Source organism: Psittacula echo, assembly GCF_963264785.1.
Source record: "Psittacula echo genome assembly, chromosome: 2".
In the NCBI taxonomy this organism is placed as follows: Eukaryota; Metazoa; Chordata; class Aves; order Psittaciformes; family Psittacidae; genus Psittacula; species Psittacula echo.
Genome location: NC_137737.1, coordinates 156752773 through 156769991, shown reverse-complemented (window position 1 = coordinate 156769991; position 17219 = coordinate 156752773). Strand labels below are relative to the sequence as shown.

General features: G+C 40.7%; 1 protein-coding gene across 1 annotated transcript in view; it reads left to right on the top strand.

Moving 5' to 3' along the window:
* TRAPPC9 (trafficking protein particle complex subunit 9) overlaps positions 1–17219 on the top strand; it is a gene marked incomplete at its 3' end in the record, with an annotated part of 503806 nt that overhangs the window by 161585 nt on the left and 325002 nt on the right. The window contains exon 19 of the mRNA XM_080610640.1: positions 6194–6336. Within this exon, the coding sequence (XP_080466766.1) occupies positions 6194–6336 (143 nt within the window). The remainder of the gene's footprint in view (positions 1–6193; positions 6337–17219) is intronic.

Below are 17219 nucleotides of genomic sequence, written 5' to 3'. Positions count from 1 at the left end.
ATCAGTGGGTACTTCCTGTCCTTTCTTGGCTGTTTAATATCTGCTTAAAAATGCAGGATATATTTTTGAGCTAAAGAAGAAAGAAAAGAGTTGTGTCACTTCTAAAAATACAGAAAACCTAAAGTATGTTTTGTGTATCAGAAAATCAGACAGATTAGCAGTAAGTGAAAAGACTGATGTTCTTCAGTAAGAGAGAAAGAGCAAGGAATAGATCTCTTTCTGGAAATCTGTATGATATCTTCTTCTGCAGCTTCTGAGTGTGAATGGAGGTGAGCATGTAGGACTGGCCTAAAGTAGCGAGGAGCAGAAGAGAGCTTGAATGTGTGCATGGTTTGGAACCATAGTCTGCAGCCTGAAGCATCACGAAGGCCACGGGGGGGTGTGCATGTGCAACAGCCCTGAGGAATCACAAGATTCCAGGTTGGAAGGGACTTCAAGGATCATCTGGTCCAACCTTTCTAGGCAGAACATGACCTAGACTAGATGTTCCAGCACTCTGTCCTGCCAAATCTTAAGTGTCCGACACTGGGGAGTCCACCACTTTCCTGGGGAGATTATTCCAATGGTTTATTGTTCCCATTGGGAAAAATTTTCCTCTTGTGTCCAGTCACAATCTCTATGGGAGTAATTTATGTCCATTACCCAAGTCTTTTCCACGTGACTCCTTGTAAAAAGGGAATCTCCATCTGCTTTGTAGCCACACTTTAAATGCTGGAGCACGGTGAGAGGGTCTCCCCTGAGCCTTCTTTTCTCTAGGCTGAACAAGCCCAGCTCTCTCAGCCTTTCCTCATATGGCTTCCCAGTCCTTAGATCATCTTCGTGGAGCTTCTCTGGACCCTTTCCAGCCTCACGTCCCAGCACCAGCGAGGGAGCTATGGAAGGTCAGAGGCTTGGAGATGCCACCAGCTCTGCATCGCTGCAGCTGTGGGACACTGTCTGTTCCAGCAACATTGATACTCCAGGCACGCTGTTGGCTGGCTATCTCTTTGCTATTTCTACTAACATTTATTGCCAGGGTTACCTGCTGCTGTTGAAAAGGGTGTGGTTGATGTGAGAAACTCACTTTCTTGTTGTTACTGCCAGATAATTTATTAGTTACAGCCAGGCAGCTGAAATTCCTGATCTGTGATTTATTCACACAATCCTCAAAGCTCTTGAAAGAATTTAAGCATGGCACCCAATAGAAGAAACTGAGAAATTAATTTTGTAGAGATTCTTTTGTGCCTTTTGCAAGATGGAACTGATGAAAGAGTACATTTTTGTTTCTCTTTATTACTGATGAATACAGAATCATAGAATCATAGAATAGTTAGGGTTGGAAAGGACCTTAAGATCATCCAGTTCCAACCCCCCTGCCATGGTCAGGGACACCTCACACTAAACCATGGCACCCAAGGCTCTGTCCAGCCTGGCCTTGAACACTGCCAGGGATGGAACATTCACAACTTCCCTGGGCAACCCATTCCAGTGCCTCACCACCCTCTCAGTAAAGAATTTCTTCCTTATATCCAATCTAAACTTCCCCTGTTTAAGTTTGAACCTGTTACCACTTGTCCTGTCACTACAGCCCCCTTTAGGTACTGGAAGGTAGTCAATATAGTAATACTAACATATGGTGCCATTGTTTGAGTGTCTTGTCATCTGGAACTTAAGCCAGAAACTCTTTCTTCACTAATAGAAGGAAGGACCAATGAAGTAGTAAAAAATGTATCAAGCCGAAGACATTGTACAATGTTGAACAGTCAGACAGGGTTAAACAGTTTATCCTTGTTTTTACTAATGAGTTTCCAGAATGCAATTCTGCTTAAAAACAAGACCCCCACCAGCCTTGTCCATAGCTATTGTGAATTCTAGATGTGTTCAGCTTCTTTTCCTGTATACTGACCAGTATAGAGGCCTGTATAGAGGCCAGTATACTCCATCCTTCCTTCCTTATCTTTTGTATGGATCATCCACAGGCAAAAATTCTGTTCATGGTGACAACCTGCTGTTTCTTTTTGTTAACACAGTTTGGGGAAATCTAATAAAGTCTATTGGTATTTGTAAAGATGAGTAGAATCTGCAGCTCAGTCTGTTATGAGAGTAGGTTTGACAAGGCCACTGGAGTAAGTATACAACATCAGTTATATTGGGGGCTGTAGCATTTGGACTACTCTTCTGTGCAGGTGCTGCAGAAGAGAGTGGTAAATTGTTTTAAATTGGAACTTTGTAAGTTTATGAAAGTGTAGAATCTTGTTTCTATCCTAGAGATAGAAAATGAACTTTTCATGTTGTATAGAATCATAGAATAGCTAGGGTTGGAAAGGACCTTAAGATCATCCAGTTCCAACCCCCCTGCCATGGGCAGGGACACCTCACACTAAACCATGGCACCCAAGGCTCTGTCCAGCCTGGCCTTGAACACTGCCAGGGATGGAGCATTCACAACCTCCCTGGGCAACCCATTCCAGTGCCTCACCACTCTCACAGTAAAGAATTTCTTCCTTATATCCAATCTAAACTTCCCCTGTTTAAGCTTGAACCCGTTACCCCTTGTCCTATCACTACAGTCCCTGATGAAGAGTCCCTCCCCAGCATCCTTATAGGCCCCCTTCAGATACTGGAAGGCTGCTATGAGGTCTCCACGCAGCCTTCTCTTCTCCAGGCTGAACAGCCCCAACTTTCTCAGCCTGTCTCCATACAGGAGGTGCTCCAGTCCCCTGATCATCCTCGTGGCCTCCTCTGGACTTGTTCCAACAGTTCCATGTCCTTTTTATGTTGAGGACACCAGAACTGCACACAATGCTCCAAGTGAGGTCTCATGAGAGCAGAGTAGAGGCGCAGGATCACCTCCTTCGACCTGCTGGTCACGCTCCACTTGATGCAGCCCAGGATACGGTTGCTTTCTGGGCTGCGAGCTCACACTGAAGCCGGCTCATGTTCATTTTCTCATTGACCAACACCCCCAAGTCCTTCTCTGCAGGGCTGCTCTGAATCTCTTCTCTGTATGTGGAATCCAAGGTACGTGTGCAGAGAGGGGTTTAAAGGAGATTGATTGTTATTTGTTAACATTTTGTTCATATGATACTTATCCAAAACAATAGAACATTCTCTGGTCTCCTGATGTCTCCTGCTCCCCCCTCCACATACATTTACAGTCCTGATATAAAGCCTGCCTGATGTTTTTATTTTGTGCCTGTGTGTGTGTTTCTACGAACCTTGCAAATTAACCTGGCCAGAGAAAGAATATAGGTTGGGATGTTCTGTGGTTCGCAGAGGTATTCAAAATCTCATGTCCTCCGTATTAAATATCCTCAGTTAGATCTTACATTTTGGGTGAGAAGAAATGTCCTCATGTTGTCTAGATTAATAGAAGGCCATTAGGTTTTCTTTCTCCTGTTCCTTTTTCTATGGGTGTCCTGGTTCAGCAGTAGCAGTCATTTTTTCTCCTTCTTAGTAGCTTGTGCAGCGCTGTGTTTTTGACTTTTGGCCTGAGAGCAGAGCTGATAACACCAGTATTTAGTCTGACCAAGGACTTTGTGAGTCTCATGCTCTGCCAGGGAGGAGGAGAAGCCGGGAGGAAGCAGGGACAGGACACCTGACCCGAACTGACCAAAGAGGTATTCCATACCACAGCACATCATGGCCAGGATGTAGAACTGAGAGTCCCTGGAAGGGCTGGATCACGGCGGGGTGGGGGAGCTATCGGTCAGCGAGTGGTGACGTGTTGTATTCTCTCCCCTTGTTATTTCCTTTATCATTATTATTATTGGTGGTAGCAGCAGTGATTTGTGTTATACCTTAGTTATTAAACTGTTCTTATCTCAACCCGTGGGAGTTACATTCTTTCGATTCTCCTCCCAGTCCCTCCTGGAGGGGGAAGAAAAGTGTGTGTGTGGGGGAAGTAGACTGCATGGTTCTAATTTATGGCCTGGGCTTAAACCATGACAATGGGACACGTGTAGGGTCATCAGCAGGTTTTCTTTGACACTTTTCTCACTATGACAGGGACCAAGATTATGATGATGCCATTAAACTGTCCTGCTCATCAGTGGCACATAATGGTTGCGTTTTTTCAGTCTGTCTTTCTGGAGGCTTTTCGTTTGGTATAGGACGTTCTGAAGGCTTTTGCGTCTGGAATGCTAATGCTCTGTGACCTCTTAAACTAACATTTATGATGTGTTTACCTGTATTTATATGGGACGGGGCTTGATAAAGCGGCTTTATGCCATGGTCTTCTGTAGCATGAACCATGGATCCATACCACAGTAGCTTTCCCAAGCAGGATACTCTGTCTATTACAGCAATTATACAGAACAAGCAGGTTGCCCAAGGAAGTTGTGAATACTCCATCCCTGGCAGTGTTCAAGGCCAGGTTGGCCAGAGCCTTGGGTGCCATGGTTTAGTGTGGGGTGTCCCTGCCCATGGCGGGGGTTGGAACTGGATGATGTTATGGTCCTTCCAACCCAAACCATTCTTTGATTCTATAGCTGGAATTTTCACAATTTCCTAATTGAAATTGAAGTCCATTCTCACAGTATGATGTGAGCAGTGCTAGATCCCTGCACTTAACAGAGTCTGGCTCTGATTTTTATTAAATGGTCCAGCTGGTTCATTAGAATGAAGTATGTTTTGAATGGGTTTGCATTTTTTTATTATTGTATTTAATATTGATTAGTTCTCCTGACATGACATAAGTTTGAGTTCATTAACTACAAATTAGGAACTGACATAAACTGAGTAGATGGTATGTCCAGACTGTCCAGGGAAGGTTTTATTTCTGTTGTGAGGTGGCTCTCATGAATTTTAATGAAAGTAAATTAGGAATTGGAGTTAGCCCACTTTACTTAAAAGCAAGTGGGAAATAGGCAAAGCATTTAAGTGTGCACATGCAGCAAAACGTCTAACTCTTGCTTTGGTATTCTTTAAATCACTGGATTGTGGTTGTTTTAAGAAAATGATTGTATCCCTGTTTCTCTCCCTTCAGCAGAACTAAGAAACAGAATGGTATGAAATAGAAATGGGTGTTATTGTAAGGTAGAAAATCCTTATATAGTTCCTTAAGAAGGAGTTTGGCATTGCTTCTAAATCTTTTTTAGAAACAGCTCTCCTTCTAGACTTCAGCATAGTATAGCAAAGTTCATGTTAGGGTAGAGGGCTGTCAGTAATCCATAGAGTCATAGAATTGTAGAATGGTTTGGGTTGGGAGGGAGCTTAAAGACCATCTAATTCCAATGCCCTGCCACTGGCAGGGACACTTTCCACCCCATCCAACCTGGCCTTGAACACTGCCAGGGATTTGGGCAGCCACAGCTTCTCTGGGCACCCTGAGCCAGTGTTGCCTTCTGTCCATGCTCTGAGATGTGGCAATAGCAGCTGCTTGGGTAGCAGAATAAAGGCTGAATAAATAAAATCCAGTGACACTTCACGAATTCTTGCCTTGCTTCTAGCAGATTCTATTTTGGGAACATCATGAAAGAAGAGGTAGTGTAGAGTCTGACTGAATCAAAGGTTTATTCTGAGCTTGAACACTGATGATAACCTGGGGACTGGTATGCTGGGACACTTTCCACATGCTGTTTGTTAAGGAAAAAGAAACAAAGCCCAAAATTTCATCACAGAAGTAAAGGCTTGGTACTACCGAGGGTAATGAGTGTGTAAGAGTAATCATCCTCATTTTTAATATTTGCTAAGAAATCATGTTCTATGAAACGAACATCAAAGATAAGCATATGTTTACAGTGACTTGTTGAGAGACCAGATGCTTTTGGTTTTGCATAATCTTTATGTGTCCACACTCGAACACTTTAAAGGTTTTCCATTTGATTATGATTGGTGGTTATTTTTCAAGAATATGAAGGAGCATCTCATTTAATAAACCCTAATCTCTGTTAAGTGAAAATAAGCTCTTCTTTTTCTCTATGTTAAATGTGTATGGAGAGGAATTATGTAAAGGGACATCCAGCTGGCTTTGTTCTGTACTTTTTAGTTTTTAAAAGATTAGGAAAAAAAGCAACTGTTTACCCAAGATGCTCACCTAATTTGTTTGATTGCCTTTTTTCTGGAGATAATAGAATGGATGGATTAGGAAAGCAAATTCTTGAGGGCATGGAAACTTTGTTGGTAAATCACTTCTATGGTCTAATTTAATTGAACTTGTGAAATGCACGGTAATGAAACATGGCTAATAAGTAATTTACTTTTATTTCTCTAGACACTGGAAGCTATTCTGAATTTTAAGTACTCTGGTGGACCAGGACATGTTGAAGGATATTACCGGAACCTTTCACTAGGCCTTCATGTGGAAGTAGAACCCTCTGTTTTCTTTACACGTGTTAGTACCCTTCCAGCAACAAGGTAAGCCTTGTTTTGCCTATTGTATATTTGACTCATTGTCTCTCTTATATTGGTTATAACTTCAAGATCATGTTGGAAACTTTCAATATCAACAGCAACATAGAGGTAAAGAATTATGTGAATGAACTTTCAAAACTCCTTATTTAGGATTTTGGCCTCCTTTAACTGCAGACTCTGATTAAAGCAGTCCGTGTGCATTGGACAAGTTCTGAAGTTCAGACGTTTTTTCATGATGGTTTATTTTACCAGGGAGAGGATAGCTCCTGTTTATTGTCAAATTTCATGATTTCTTTCCATATCTTTTGGCTATTACGGTGTGTTGCACATTACATTGGTTTGTGTTTGTCTAACAATCTTACCCAAAGTTCATGTGTAAATGATCATCTTTGGATGTGAGGAATAAATTGTAAGCATTCCCTCCTGTGGTGCTTGCTTTCTTTTGTAAGCCTCAGGGAGGTTTCACGTGTCCTAGTGAGTTTCAAAAATCATGGTAACGTGTGATGGTGGTCAAATGCTATAATCATAAAAATCTGATTGCCTAAAATTCATCAGCCACTGAATGCAATCAGTTCTAATATGTTTTTTTCTTCTAAAATTGTCTTTTTTGCTGCTGAATGCACAGTTTCTATTTTGTATGTTTTTATTAATTTTCTATTGCTTTACATACTGCTTAAGCAAAGAGCAGCTTTTGCAGAAATGAATTCTTTAAGTTAGTGATTTTACTGATCCTTAACAATTTTTTGCTAACGTAAGTTCACCTATGTTAGTGGTTAAATGCTCCACAATCTGTAAATATTTGGGATGTATTCAAACTCTGGCAGTTCCAGAGGTAGCCTTTCAATAGCTGTCATTCAAAGCATGAATAGACTGGCTTGGGTTTGTTGGGAAGAAAGAAGATTGAGAATGGACTTTGTTACAGTGCAGAAGTTCTGAGTTGTAAATAATGAGGAAGAGGAAATACTCTTTTAGATGAAGAATGAAATTAGTGCAAGAAGAAGTTGTTATGAATTGGACAGGGATGTGCTACCCGAGCTATCAAGTAGCAGGATTATTGAAAAAGAAGCCAGTGTGTATAGTGGGAGCAACCATCTTTTGGTTTAAATTCTGGAATAATTTCAGTGCAATTATGTGATACTACTACTAATAATATTTGAAGGTGAACTGAATTGGTCCAAGGCATTTCTTCTGATCCTAGGATCTTTTTCATGACGGACTAGGCAGGAAGGAAATACATGTCTAGGAGATATTGGGAACGTATTCCATTTACAAAGGAAAGAAACAAGTCACGAGTATCGTACCCCTGCAGAAATGTCAAAGGGTGGATGGGCAGCAACACAGCTTGTAAAACATGAAGTGTTTCTTTTCTTCCTGTGAACAAAAGTAGTAAAGCCTCAAGAAAATTTTGGGGCTTGATCTTTGAGAAACATGAAGAAAAGCGGACAAGTTGGAGAAAGTCCAGAGCAAGAAGAGTGATGAAATATTCCTTATACTAATGTGCAAGTTTAAAGAAACTCTTGGTCTTGCTGAAGCAGAGGAGAAGACTGGCAGGGGACTTAAATTTGTAATTACATAAAAGGTATTGCCAAGAGGCTATATATCTGTTTTTCACAGCAGCTAATACAGTAAATAGTGAGCTTTGCATATAGCAATGGAATTTTAGGTTAGGCAAAGATAATGAAACACCAAAATAGTTTCTGTACAAAATGATTAAAAATGAGACAAAGAATATTTTGCTTTTAGGAGCAGAATGTGTCCAGCTCTTACAAAAGAGACCTAAAACTGTGTGGCCTTATTGGTAAGCAAGTTTGTCAAGCATTTTGCTGCTTGAAAGTGTGGCATTTTAGGCATCATTTTATTCTTTTAGGAACTGCTCTAGTAAAGTAAGTCTAATGCTACTTGCAAAGTCAGAGCATAGTATCCGGAACAGTTGTATGCAGAATTCCAGGAACCTTATTAATGACATTCAGAGTTTCATCCCTGCAATGGCACATTTTCAGGCCTTTCAAGGTTTAATAAGTGATCTCCCTTTATTGACGTGGAAGCACCACAGCATTGCCTTTAAATAGCTTTCAAGAAGGTTCATTGTGCAAGTTAAACTACTCAGATGCGTTTATTATTTGCGTGCATAGTCCTCTCCTTTCAGCATCAAAAAAGTCCTTTGTGTTCTGTCTGCTTTTAAATGGACTGCTCTTTGGTTCACTGCAATTCCTCTCCTGTAGTCACAGAGTAGATTGGGTGTGAAGCTTGGGGGTTTCTGTGTGCTAGTTTTACCCAGCTGTGTTTTGTGTAAGACAGCGTTATCCTACCCCTGCCTTGTCAATCTATTCCCAGGAATTCACTATGTGAGGAAACCATTTAATCCTGAAATGTTTAAAAATAGATTGAGGTGCGAATTCAAAGGTAGAGTTTCTGTGTTGTTCAGCTGTGTACACTTTCACAAGTCTGGTAGCAGCAGAGGCTATATATAGTGGCTCCAATTCAGCCGAGTGCTTCAGCTCATATCGTATGCATTCACTTCATTCTTTGCCTGTTCATCATACTGATCAGCATTTAAGTCAGTGGAAACTTTTACTTTAAGTGATTTGCTGATTGGAGATATAGTTAAAGATGTGACTGCTTTTAATTAGGGTGCCTAAAGCTTTGCTGAGTTGGGGGAAAATAGTGTGGTATTTAAATTTCTTTCAGAAATCTTTCTTTGAAACCCTGTCAAAAGGCAGGTTGGGGCTTTTTTTTGCTGTGTTGGGTATATATTGTCTACTAGGTCATGAATGCATTTAGATTTTAAGTGCTTGTTATCTGTTGCTGTTTTGTTCCATGTTTTGAGCTTTAGTCATCAGGAACACCATTTCTTTACTCTTGTGCTTCCCTGTGTTGATTCTCCATTAGAATAATTCATATGTCATTCAATATTATGTTTTAGAGTGAAAAATAGCAGGAATGTCTTGTCTTCCAATCTGCTAAGGGTAACTATTTATCATTAAATGAAACCAGGTTTGCTTTCTGCCCATACCTGAGACTCAAGGACAGCAAATTATAAGTCAGATTTTGTACTTTTACTTGGCCTGTTAGAATCTTGAATCTGATTTTCTTTTGATTTACAGCTGAGATTTCATTGTTTAAATTCTATCGGAGCTGTATTGGTTTAATCATGATAAGAAACTGTATTGTATGATTCACCTTTCTCAGCTGTCATTTCAGAATGAAAGTTCTGTTTGCTTTCATTTTCTGGATTCAATTTTTTCCCCCTTCTTTTATTGTTTTGCTGTTTTGATTTTACACTGTACCTCAGCAAAAGTAAGAAACAAAAACTTAACAGCTGCTGGGCTTAAAAAGTCAAAGCAAAATAAAAAACTTTGAACACTGGTTCTTCCCTTAGGCTTTTACTGTGAAATCCAGGAAAAATGTTACTGAAATAACTTTTCTTCCCTCGGTTGTAACATAAAGTTTATGGTTTATGTAAAAGTTTTTCCAACTTAACTGGTATTTCTGTTATTTAGCCACTTGAGCAGATATGTATAGGAAATGTCTCAAACAACTGGGGATTTTGGCTTGGTTTTTGTGTTTCTAAATATCCAACCAAAATTATGTCTTCCCCTATGCACAGGTTTCTGCTTTATAGGGAGAGTTTTCATTAAGTGCATCTTCTGTATATCTTAGGATGTGTTTATCCTGTTTAACTGGGCTAGTCTGTAGAGGCATCCATGGTTAGCTTGATGCAGCCCTTAAACCTGCTGCAGGGCCTAATCTGTTGCCTAATTCTGATTCAGTTTTCAGCTCTTCTATTGGAAAAGATGGTGTTCTATCAGTAAACAGCCATAATTTCCTCCCAGGTTTTTCTCTGGTTATATCAACCTATGTTCACTCAGCTCACTACATCTGAAAAGAGTGGCAGAGCAGCTTTGTGCTGGGGAATTGTTTGCCTCTCACCATGTTCCCTGTAATCCTTGAGTTCTGCTTATTTGTGCTTCCAGGGAGACGATTGTCCCGTGATGCATAATCAAGAATGCAGGTGTTTGAAGCAATCCTGAAATAGGGTATAAGAGATAATGAGTTAATGTTGCAAAGTTTTCCCAATTTGCCCCACAGCTCAGTGAAGTCTTAAAGGGCTTCAGGGATCTGCTTACTTAACCATTTATTTAGCATAAGATGCAGATATATCTATGTAGTAAAATTATATTCCTTGTCTTCTGTAATCAGGTGAATCATAGAATCACAACATGGTTTGGGTTGGAAAGGATCTTAAGGTCATCCAGTTCCAACCCCCTGCCATGGGTAGGAACACCTTCCACTAGTCCAGGTTGCTCAAGGCCCTGTCCAGCCTGATCTTGAGCACTGGCAGGGTTGGGGCATTCACCATTTCCTTGGGCAACCTATTCCAGTGTCTCACCACTCCCACATTGAAGAATTTCTAAGGCATTATCTGCCAGTTTTGTGGGCACTGAACGTCCTTCATTATTGCCTTTATCAAAGAGCAGAAAGCACAAAAAAAAGCCAGAAAAAATACTGCTTCTCTCCCCATGTTTGGTAAGAATTCAAGTGAGAGCGTGCTCTGCATGCTGTGAAGTGCCAGTTGGTCTCCTTGCGTCCCTTGCCATTATGCCATCAATTCAAAAGTGTCTTAAATAAGAGTTTAAGTGTTCATCTGCAAAGGTCAGAAAATCAAGGTCTTCCTTATTACAGAGGTCGTGAGAGGGTCTGAATTTGTAGATGGAGTCAATCCACAGTAACATAGGGAAGCTGCCTTCACTTGGGCCAAGTTCAGAAGCCAGATGTGTAAGAGGATTCTTAACTGTAAATTCTACAAATTCAAGGTGGTGAGCAAGGTAAATTTTATGCGGCAACGAACTTTCCTTCCTATCTTAAGTGACGAGGCATCAGCTGCGCATCTCTCTTGGCAAATGCAAAGGCTTAGGCTCTGTTCTTGTAATTGAGTCAGAAAAAAGACAAAATGAGCTGCAGCAGGTCTGCCACTGTTAAATTCAAAATGTCAGTTCTGTGAGTTCAGGTTAATATTCCTTTGTACCATTTACGTAAATCAGTTAATTGTCTGGTTTTGAATGTGTCAGTTCATAATAAAGCCTGCAACGTGCTTCCTTAGTCTAAGACTTTTCATTGTTTTGTATTTAAAGTTGAAGTATTTAAACCAGTTTTTCCAACTTGGTTTCACAAGAGTGCATGGAGACTGCAAAAGAGCACTTTGACTGTGTTGAGGGTTCTCAGGAGATCCTCATATTGGTGCAGAGGACTTTGGGTCTTAATTAAATCAGGGATAATTGTCAGAATTTCCATTCCAGTTTCCAGGGTTGCCCCCATTTTCACTACAATAAATTGCAGCAAAGCTTTCTCAGCAGTCAGGTTCAGGGAAGAAAACCTGATCATTATAAATCATACAAGGGAAAGAGTGAACAGCGTGTTTCTTTGACTGTGCTCGAATAGGCATTTTTGCTATGCAATAAAAAAGTTCTGTAGCATTTTCTGAAACAGTTTCTTGGTTTTGTGTAGCTGAATTTATAAATTAAATTGCCACATTTGCTACATGCAGAGTGAGAATCAACCTGCTGACAGGCAGCTGGCTAGCTCTCAATATTTCGGTGTTCAGATGTCATAGAGCTTTGAATGATGGAGAGAAACTCTTGTTTGGGTGCTTGAAAAGCAATCTGTTTAGTTTGGAGGAAGGCAGAGATAAGATCTGTGTAAAATGAATGGATGGAGAAAATAATTAGTATTAAAATCACTGTTTTGTTAATGAAAAATAGTAATAATAAAAGCCAGTCAGAATGGAAACCAGGCAAATTCAACTGCAAATAAGGCTCTCATTTTGATCAATGAGACTGATAAACTATTAGAGAAATCTGTTAAGCAATGGATTTAATAACCATTTTTTAATGTTCTCTTTCTAGAATATATTCTTTATTGATACACACACCATTGAGCTCAATATAGACTCTACTGAGTGGGAACCCATGACACACTGGGAGGTTACATCCAATAGTTAAATCATCTTGCTAACCTTAAACTCAGCTAATGGTATAAGGTTGAAGAGGGCTCATGGAAGAGCAGCAAAAAAGCAGCTTTAAAGATTAAGAAAATTGATTTTTGAGATCAAAACGTTAAATATGTACAGTTTGGCACATAAGATGTGAGAACATAAATCTGCAAATATTTATAGATGTGCTGGGAACATTTAGCATAATTGAAAAGGTTTACAACTGGGAGAAGTCAGACGAGGACAGTTCTTGGAATATGTGAACAGACCTTTTAACAGTAAGGTGGATAATCTGATTTGATCAGCTAAGGTTACTCTCAAAACTTCATTTTCAGAGGATTTAATAAAAAATAAATGCAATTAAGGAAAACCTATTGAAAATAACAGTAGCACCAACAAAGATGCTTTAGTTTGTTGTTTTGCTATGTTGCTCTTTGTGTTTGTCAGTGAATTTTGGAGAGTAGGGTTGTCACCTAGCACGCCATGGCCAGTGCATCTTCACTTTCTGATGTCTCACTGGGAGTAGGGATACCTGTTAAAGGAGAACAGAAAAGAAGCAAAGGAAAAGCGTGGATGTGAAAACACTCCATGATTTCAGTGGATGGGGAAACTGAGCTGAATTAGGATGCAGGTAACTTGCGAACCTCCCCTGAGTGTTTCTTATTTAAACTGAGTTTAAAACTAAGCTAGAAACAGAACAGCAATAAGATTATTCACTGAAGTGAGCCATCATTACAGTGTCGCAGCTGCATCTGGTTTTTAATACTGTGTTAAATGTTACTGAAGAATACCTGATGCCATATCAGAGTGGATAGGAAAAGTAGTTGCAATACTTCTGAAAGAAATTTCTGTATCACAGTGTAATTGTCTTTTGCCTTCAGTTCCCTTAGCCCAAATTTTTGACTATTTCTGGAATTCTGACATTGTAAGCTTTTCAAACTACAGCATGATTCATCCTGTCACTAACTTGGTTGTTCTATATCCAGAATTCTGCAACGGAGGAGAACAGAAATTAATTTATACAAAAAATCTTCAAGATGCTATTGAATTAACTCAATTTTCAATAAAAAAAAGATAAGGATTCTTATTCTTTATCCTTTGAAATGAGCATTGACTTAAATTTGCATGTTATTGAGACCTTCATAGAATCATAGAATAGTTAGGGTTGGAAAGGACCTTGAGATCATCCAGTTCCAATCCCCTGCCATGGGCAGGGACACCTCACACTAAACCATGGCACCCAAGGCTCTGTCCAACCTGGCCTTGAACACTGCCAGGGATGGAGCATTCACAGCCTCCCTGGGCAACCCATTCCAGTGCCTCACCACCCTCACAGTAAAGAATTTCTTCCTTATATCCAATCCAAACTTCCCCTGTTTAAGTTTGAACGCGTTACCCCTTGTCCTGTCATGTTGTAAATCAATCAACTGAGAAATCTTCCTTGTCATTTTAGTTTTTACCTGGTGCAGAGACTTTTGTGCTACTTGTAAAAGAACATCTTAAATATGGAATTTATGCTAGATTTTTTGAAAGCATCATGGACAAATAAGGAAGATTGCTGAAATAGAAAATGTTTGCACACTGGGTTTTTTATGTTCTTCCATTTAGGCTCTGAAACTCTTTGTTTGACCCAGACTTATTTCCTTTCCATTAGCAGTCAAAATGACAGATGTAAAGAAGTGTAAAAGCCTTTCAAGAACTTTTATTCTTTATCCTAGTATCTATACACAGTCCAGTACATCTTCATCTAATTTGGACTTTAACGTAATGCAATCATTTGTATATCATGCCATTCAGACAAGACAGATGTTGTGTTTGTTGTGTCTGCTGTATTTTTCTGGTTAATTTTATATTGTATTTCCTAGGGAAATGAAATTTATATGATCACTCTGTTTCTCCCTCTCCCTATGGTACATTTTGAGTAATTTCAGCCAGCTTTAGGGAGAAGTTAAATCTATTCCTGCAGACTGGTAACTGGACAGAGAAGAGATATGCTAATTTATGTCCCAGTGAGGAAAGGCAGAAGCAGGAGCTCAGCAATTACCTGCTCTATTCCCTGTGCCAGTGGGCAGGGTTGAGCTCAGGGCCAGCTTGAAGCATTGTGCTGTCCACTGTGGTTGCTGGATAGGCGGGAAAGTTTGGGTGGGTTGTGATGAGGAGTAGGAATGTGGATGTATGGGAATTGAGCCTTTTGTGGTGCAATAGTGTTTTTCTGTCCTGCATAGTCCAGAAGAATCAATAGAGTGGGTTATTTGGGTTTTGCACAAATAGGAAACCTTGTACTAATTGATACTGTTCTCTTAAATGCTTTTAAGCCCTAAGTATATGGAATTAAACTAGATGATGGTTTAATTTTGTGTGTGTAAATGTGTGATGGTACCATGCTGTCTCAATAGATGCTTTGGAGAAAAAATAACAGCCACAAAACCAAAACATCAAATACAAACTGACTTATTTTAGATGTATTTGACCCAAACTTACTTTAAACAGCTGCTTAGTAATAGCAAAATGACCCACAATCTCTAAAAAGACTGGGAAGCCACTGATTACCTTGCACAGTGTGTGAAACGTTGAGATCTCCACCTTCTCTGGGATGAATGGTAACATCTACTTAAGTAGACTTAGAGGACTCAAAATCCTCTCAAAGTGGATTTTTTTCCCAGTAATTCACCCTTTAGCTCTCTCCCTAGCCCACTAAATATTTAGTATAAACTATTACATGGTTGTAGAAAGGCTGGAAAAGGAAGAAATTGTATAAATGTGGGAAAGTCTTTCCCAGTTCCAGGAATCTGTGGCTTATGAGTGGTATTTAGAATCATAGAACGTGCTGGTTTAGCAGTAGTAGTCATTGTTTCTCCTTCTTTTTCTTCTGCTGGTGCAGCGCTGTGTTTTGGCTTTCGGCCTGGGGATAATACTGGTAAAACTGATGTTTTCAGTTGCTGGTCAGAATGTTTACTCTGACCAAGGACTTTGTGAGTCTCATGCTCTGCCAGGGAGGAGGGGAACCCGGGAGGAAGCAGGGACAGGACACCTGACCCAAACTAGCCAAAGAGGTATTCCATACCACAGCACGTCATGCCCAGGAGGTAGAACTGAGAGTTCCCCGGAAGGGCACATTCTCTGCTCTGTTGGGCTCGTTTTTGGCGGGTGGTACTGTATTCTCTTCCCTTGTTATTTCTCTTATCATTATTATTATTGGTGGTAGCAGTAGTGATTTGTGTTATACCTTAGTTACTGGACTCTTTTTATCAACCCGTGGGAGTTACATTCATTTGATTCTCCTCCCCATCTCTCCGGGCAGGGGCGAGGGGGAGGGAGTAGAAACTGCATGGCTGACTTGCCGATTGGCTTAAACAACAATGTAGAATAGTTAGGATTGGAAAGCACCTTAAGATCATCCAGTTCCAACCCCCCTGCCACGGGCAGGGACACCTCACTCTAAACCATGGCACCCAAGGCTCTGTCCAACCTGGCCTTGAACGCTGCCAGGGATGGAGCATTCACAGCTTCCCTGGGCAACACATTCCAGTGCCTCACCACCATTACAGTAAAGAACTTCCTCCTTATATCCAATCTAAACTTCCCCATTTCCAGTTTTAACCCGTTACCCCTTGTCCTGTCACTACAGTCCCTGATGAATAGTCCATCCCCAGCATCCTTGTAGGCCCCCTTCAGATACTGGAAGGCTGCTATGAGGTCTCCACGCAGCCTTCTCTTCTCCAGGCTGAACAGTCCCAACTTTCTCAGCCTGTCTCCATACAGGAGGTGCTCCAGTCCCTGATCATCCTTGTGGCCCTCCTCTGGACTTGTTCCAACAGTTCCATGTCCTTTTGATGTTGAGGACACCAGAACTGCACACAATGCTCCAAGTGAGGTCTCCCGAGAGCAGAGTAGAGGGGCAGGATCACCTCCTTCGACCTGCTGGTCACGCTCCTCTTGATGCAGCCCAGGATACGATTGCTTTCTGGGCTTCGAGCGCACACTGAAGCCGGCTCATGTTCATTTTCTCATCGACCAACACCCCCAAGTCCTTCTCTGCAGGGCTGCTCTGAATCTCTTCTCTGTCCAACCTGTAGCTGTGCCTGGGATTGCTCCGACCCAGGTGTAGGACCTTGCACTTGGCATGGTTAAACTTCATCAGGTTGGCATCAGCCCACCTCACAAGCGTGTCGAGGTCCCTCTGGATGGCACCCCTTCCCTCCGGCGTATCAACCGAACCACACAGCTTGGTGTCATCGGCAAACTTGCTGAGGGTGCACTCAATCCCACTGTCCCACTGTATTTCTCAGACAAAAATGTCAGTAAGCCATTGCAGGCTATAAATTAATCATCTTTAGCTACATTTATTATTTTGAGTGTGTTAAGTTTTTTATAAGCTTACACAATTTTTAATTAATTATATATTATGGAGGGCAGGGTAAATGGTCTGAAATGTACTTAATTACCTTAAAATCCTTAAAAGAAAGGAGATGTTTGTGGAAAAAAGCTTAGTTTAAGTAAGTAACACATTGCTGGCTGGACTTATATGTAGAAGTTCAGCAAAATCATGCTGGAGTTCCTTTATCACGCGTGTGTGAATATGAATTTCCCTCTCAAACCTCATTTGCTGCCACTTTGAGATAGGTTCTTTAATTCCTATCTCACCTTCTGTAAGTTCATCTGTAGTGAAAATCTATATAAATCGTTAATTCGGCTGTCTTGCTCATTCTTTCTTTTCCTTGAACATTTCCTTGAACAGCTCGTAACTCAGCATCATGTGTTCTACACAGTCCAATTGATTGTAGCATTTTTTAGGTCCCTTCCAACCTCAAGCATTTAATGATTCTATGTTTCTGTGTTAAAAAAGCCACAAAACATCATGCTGATTTTAGATCTTCAGCAAATTCCTCTTCTAGAA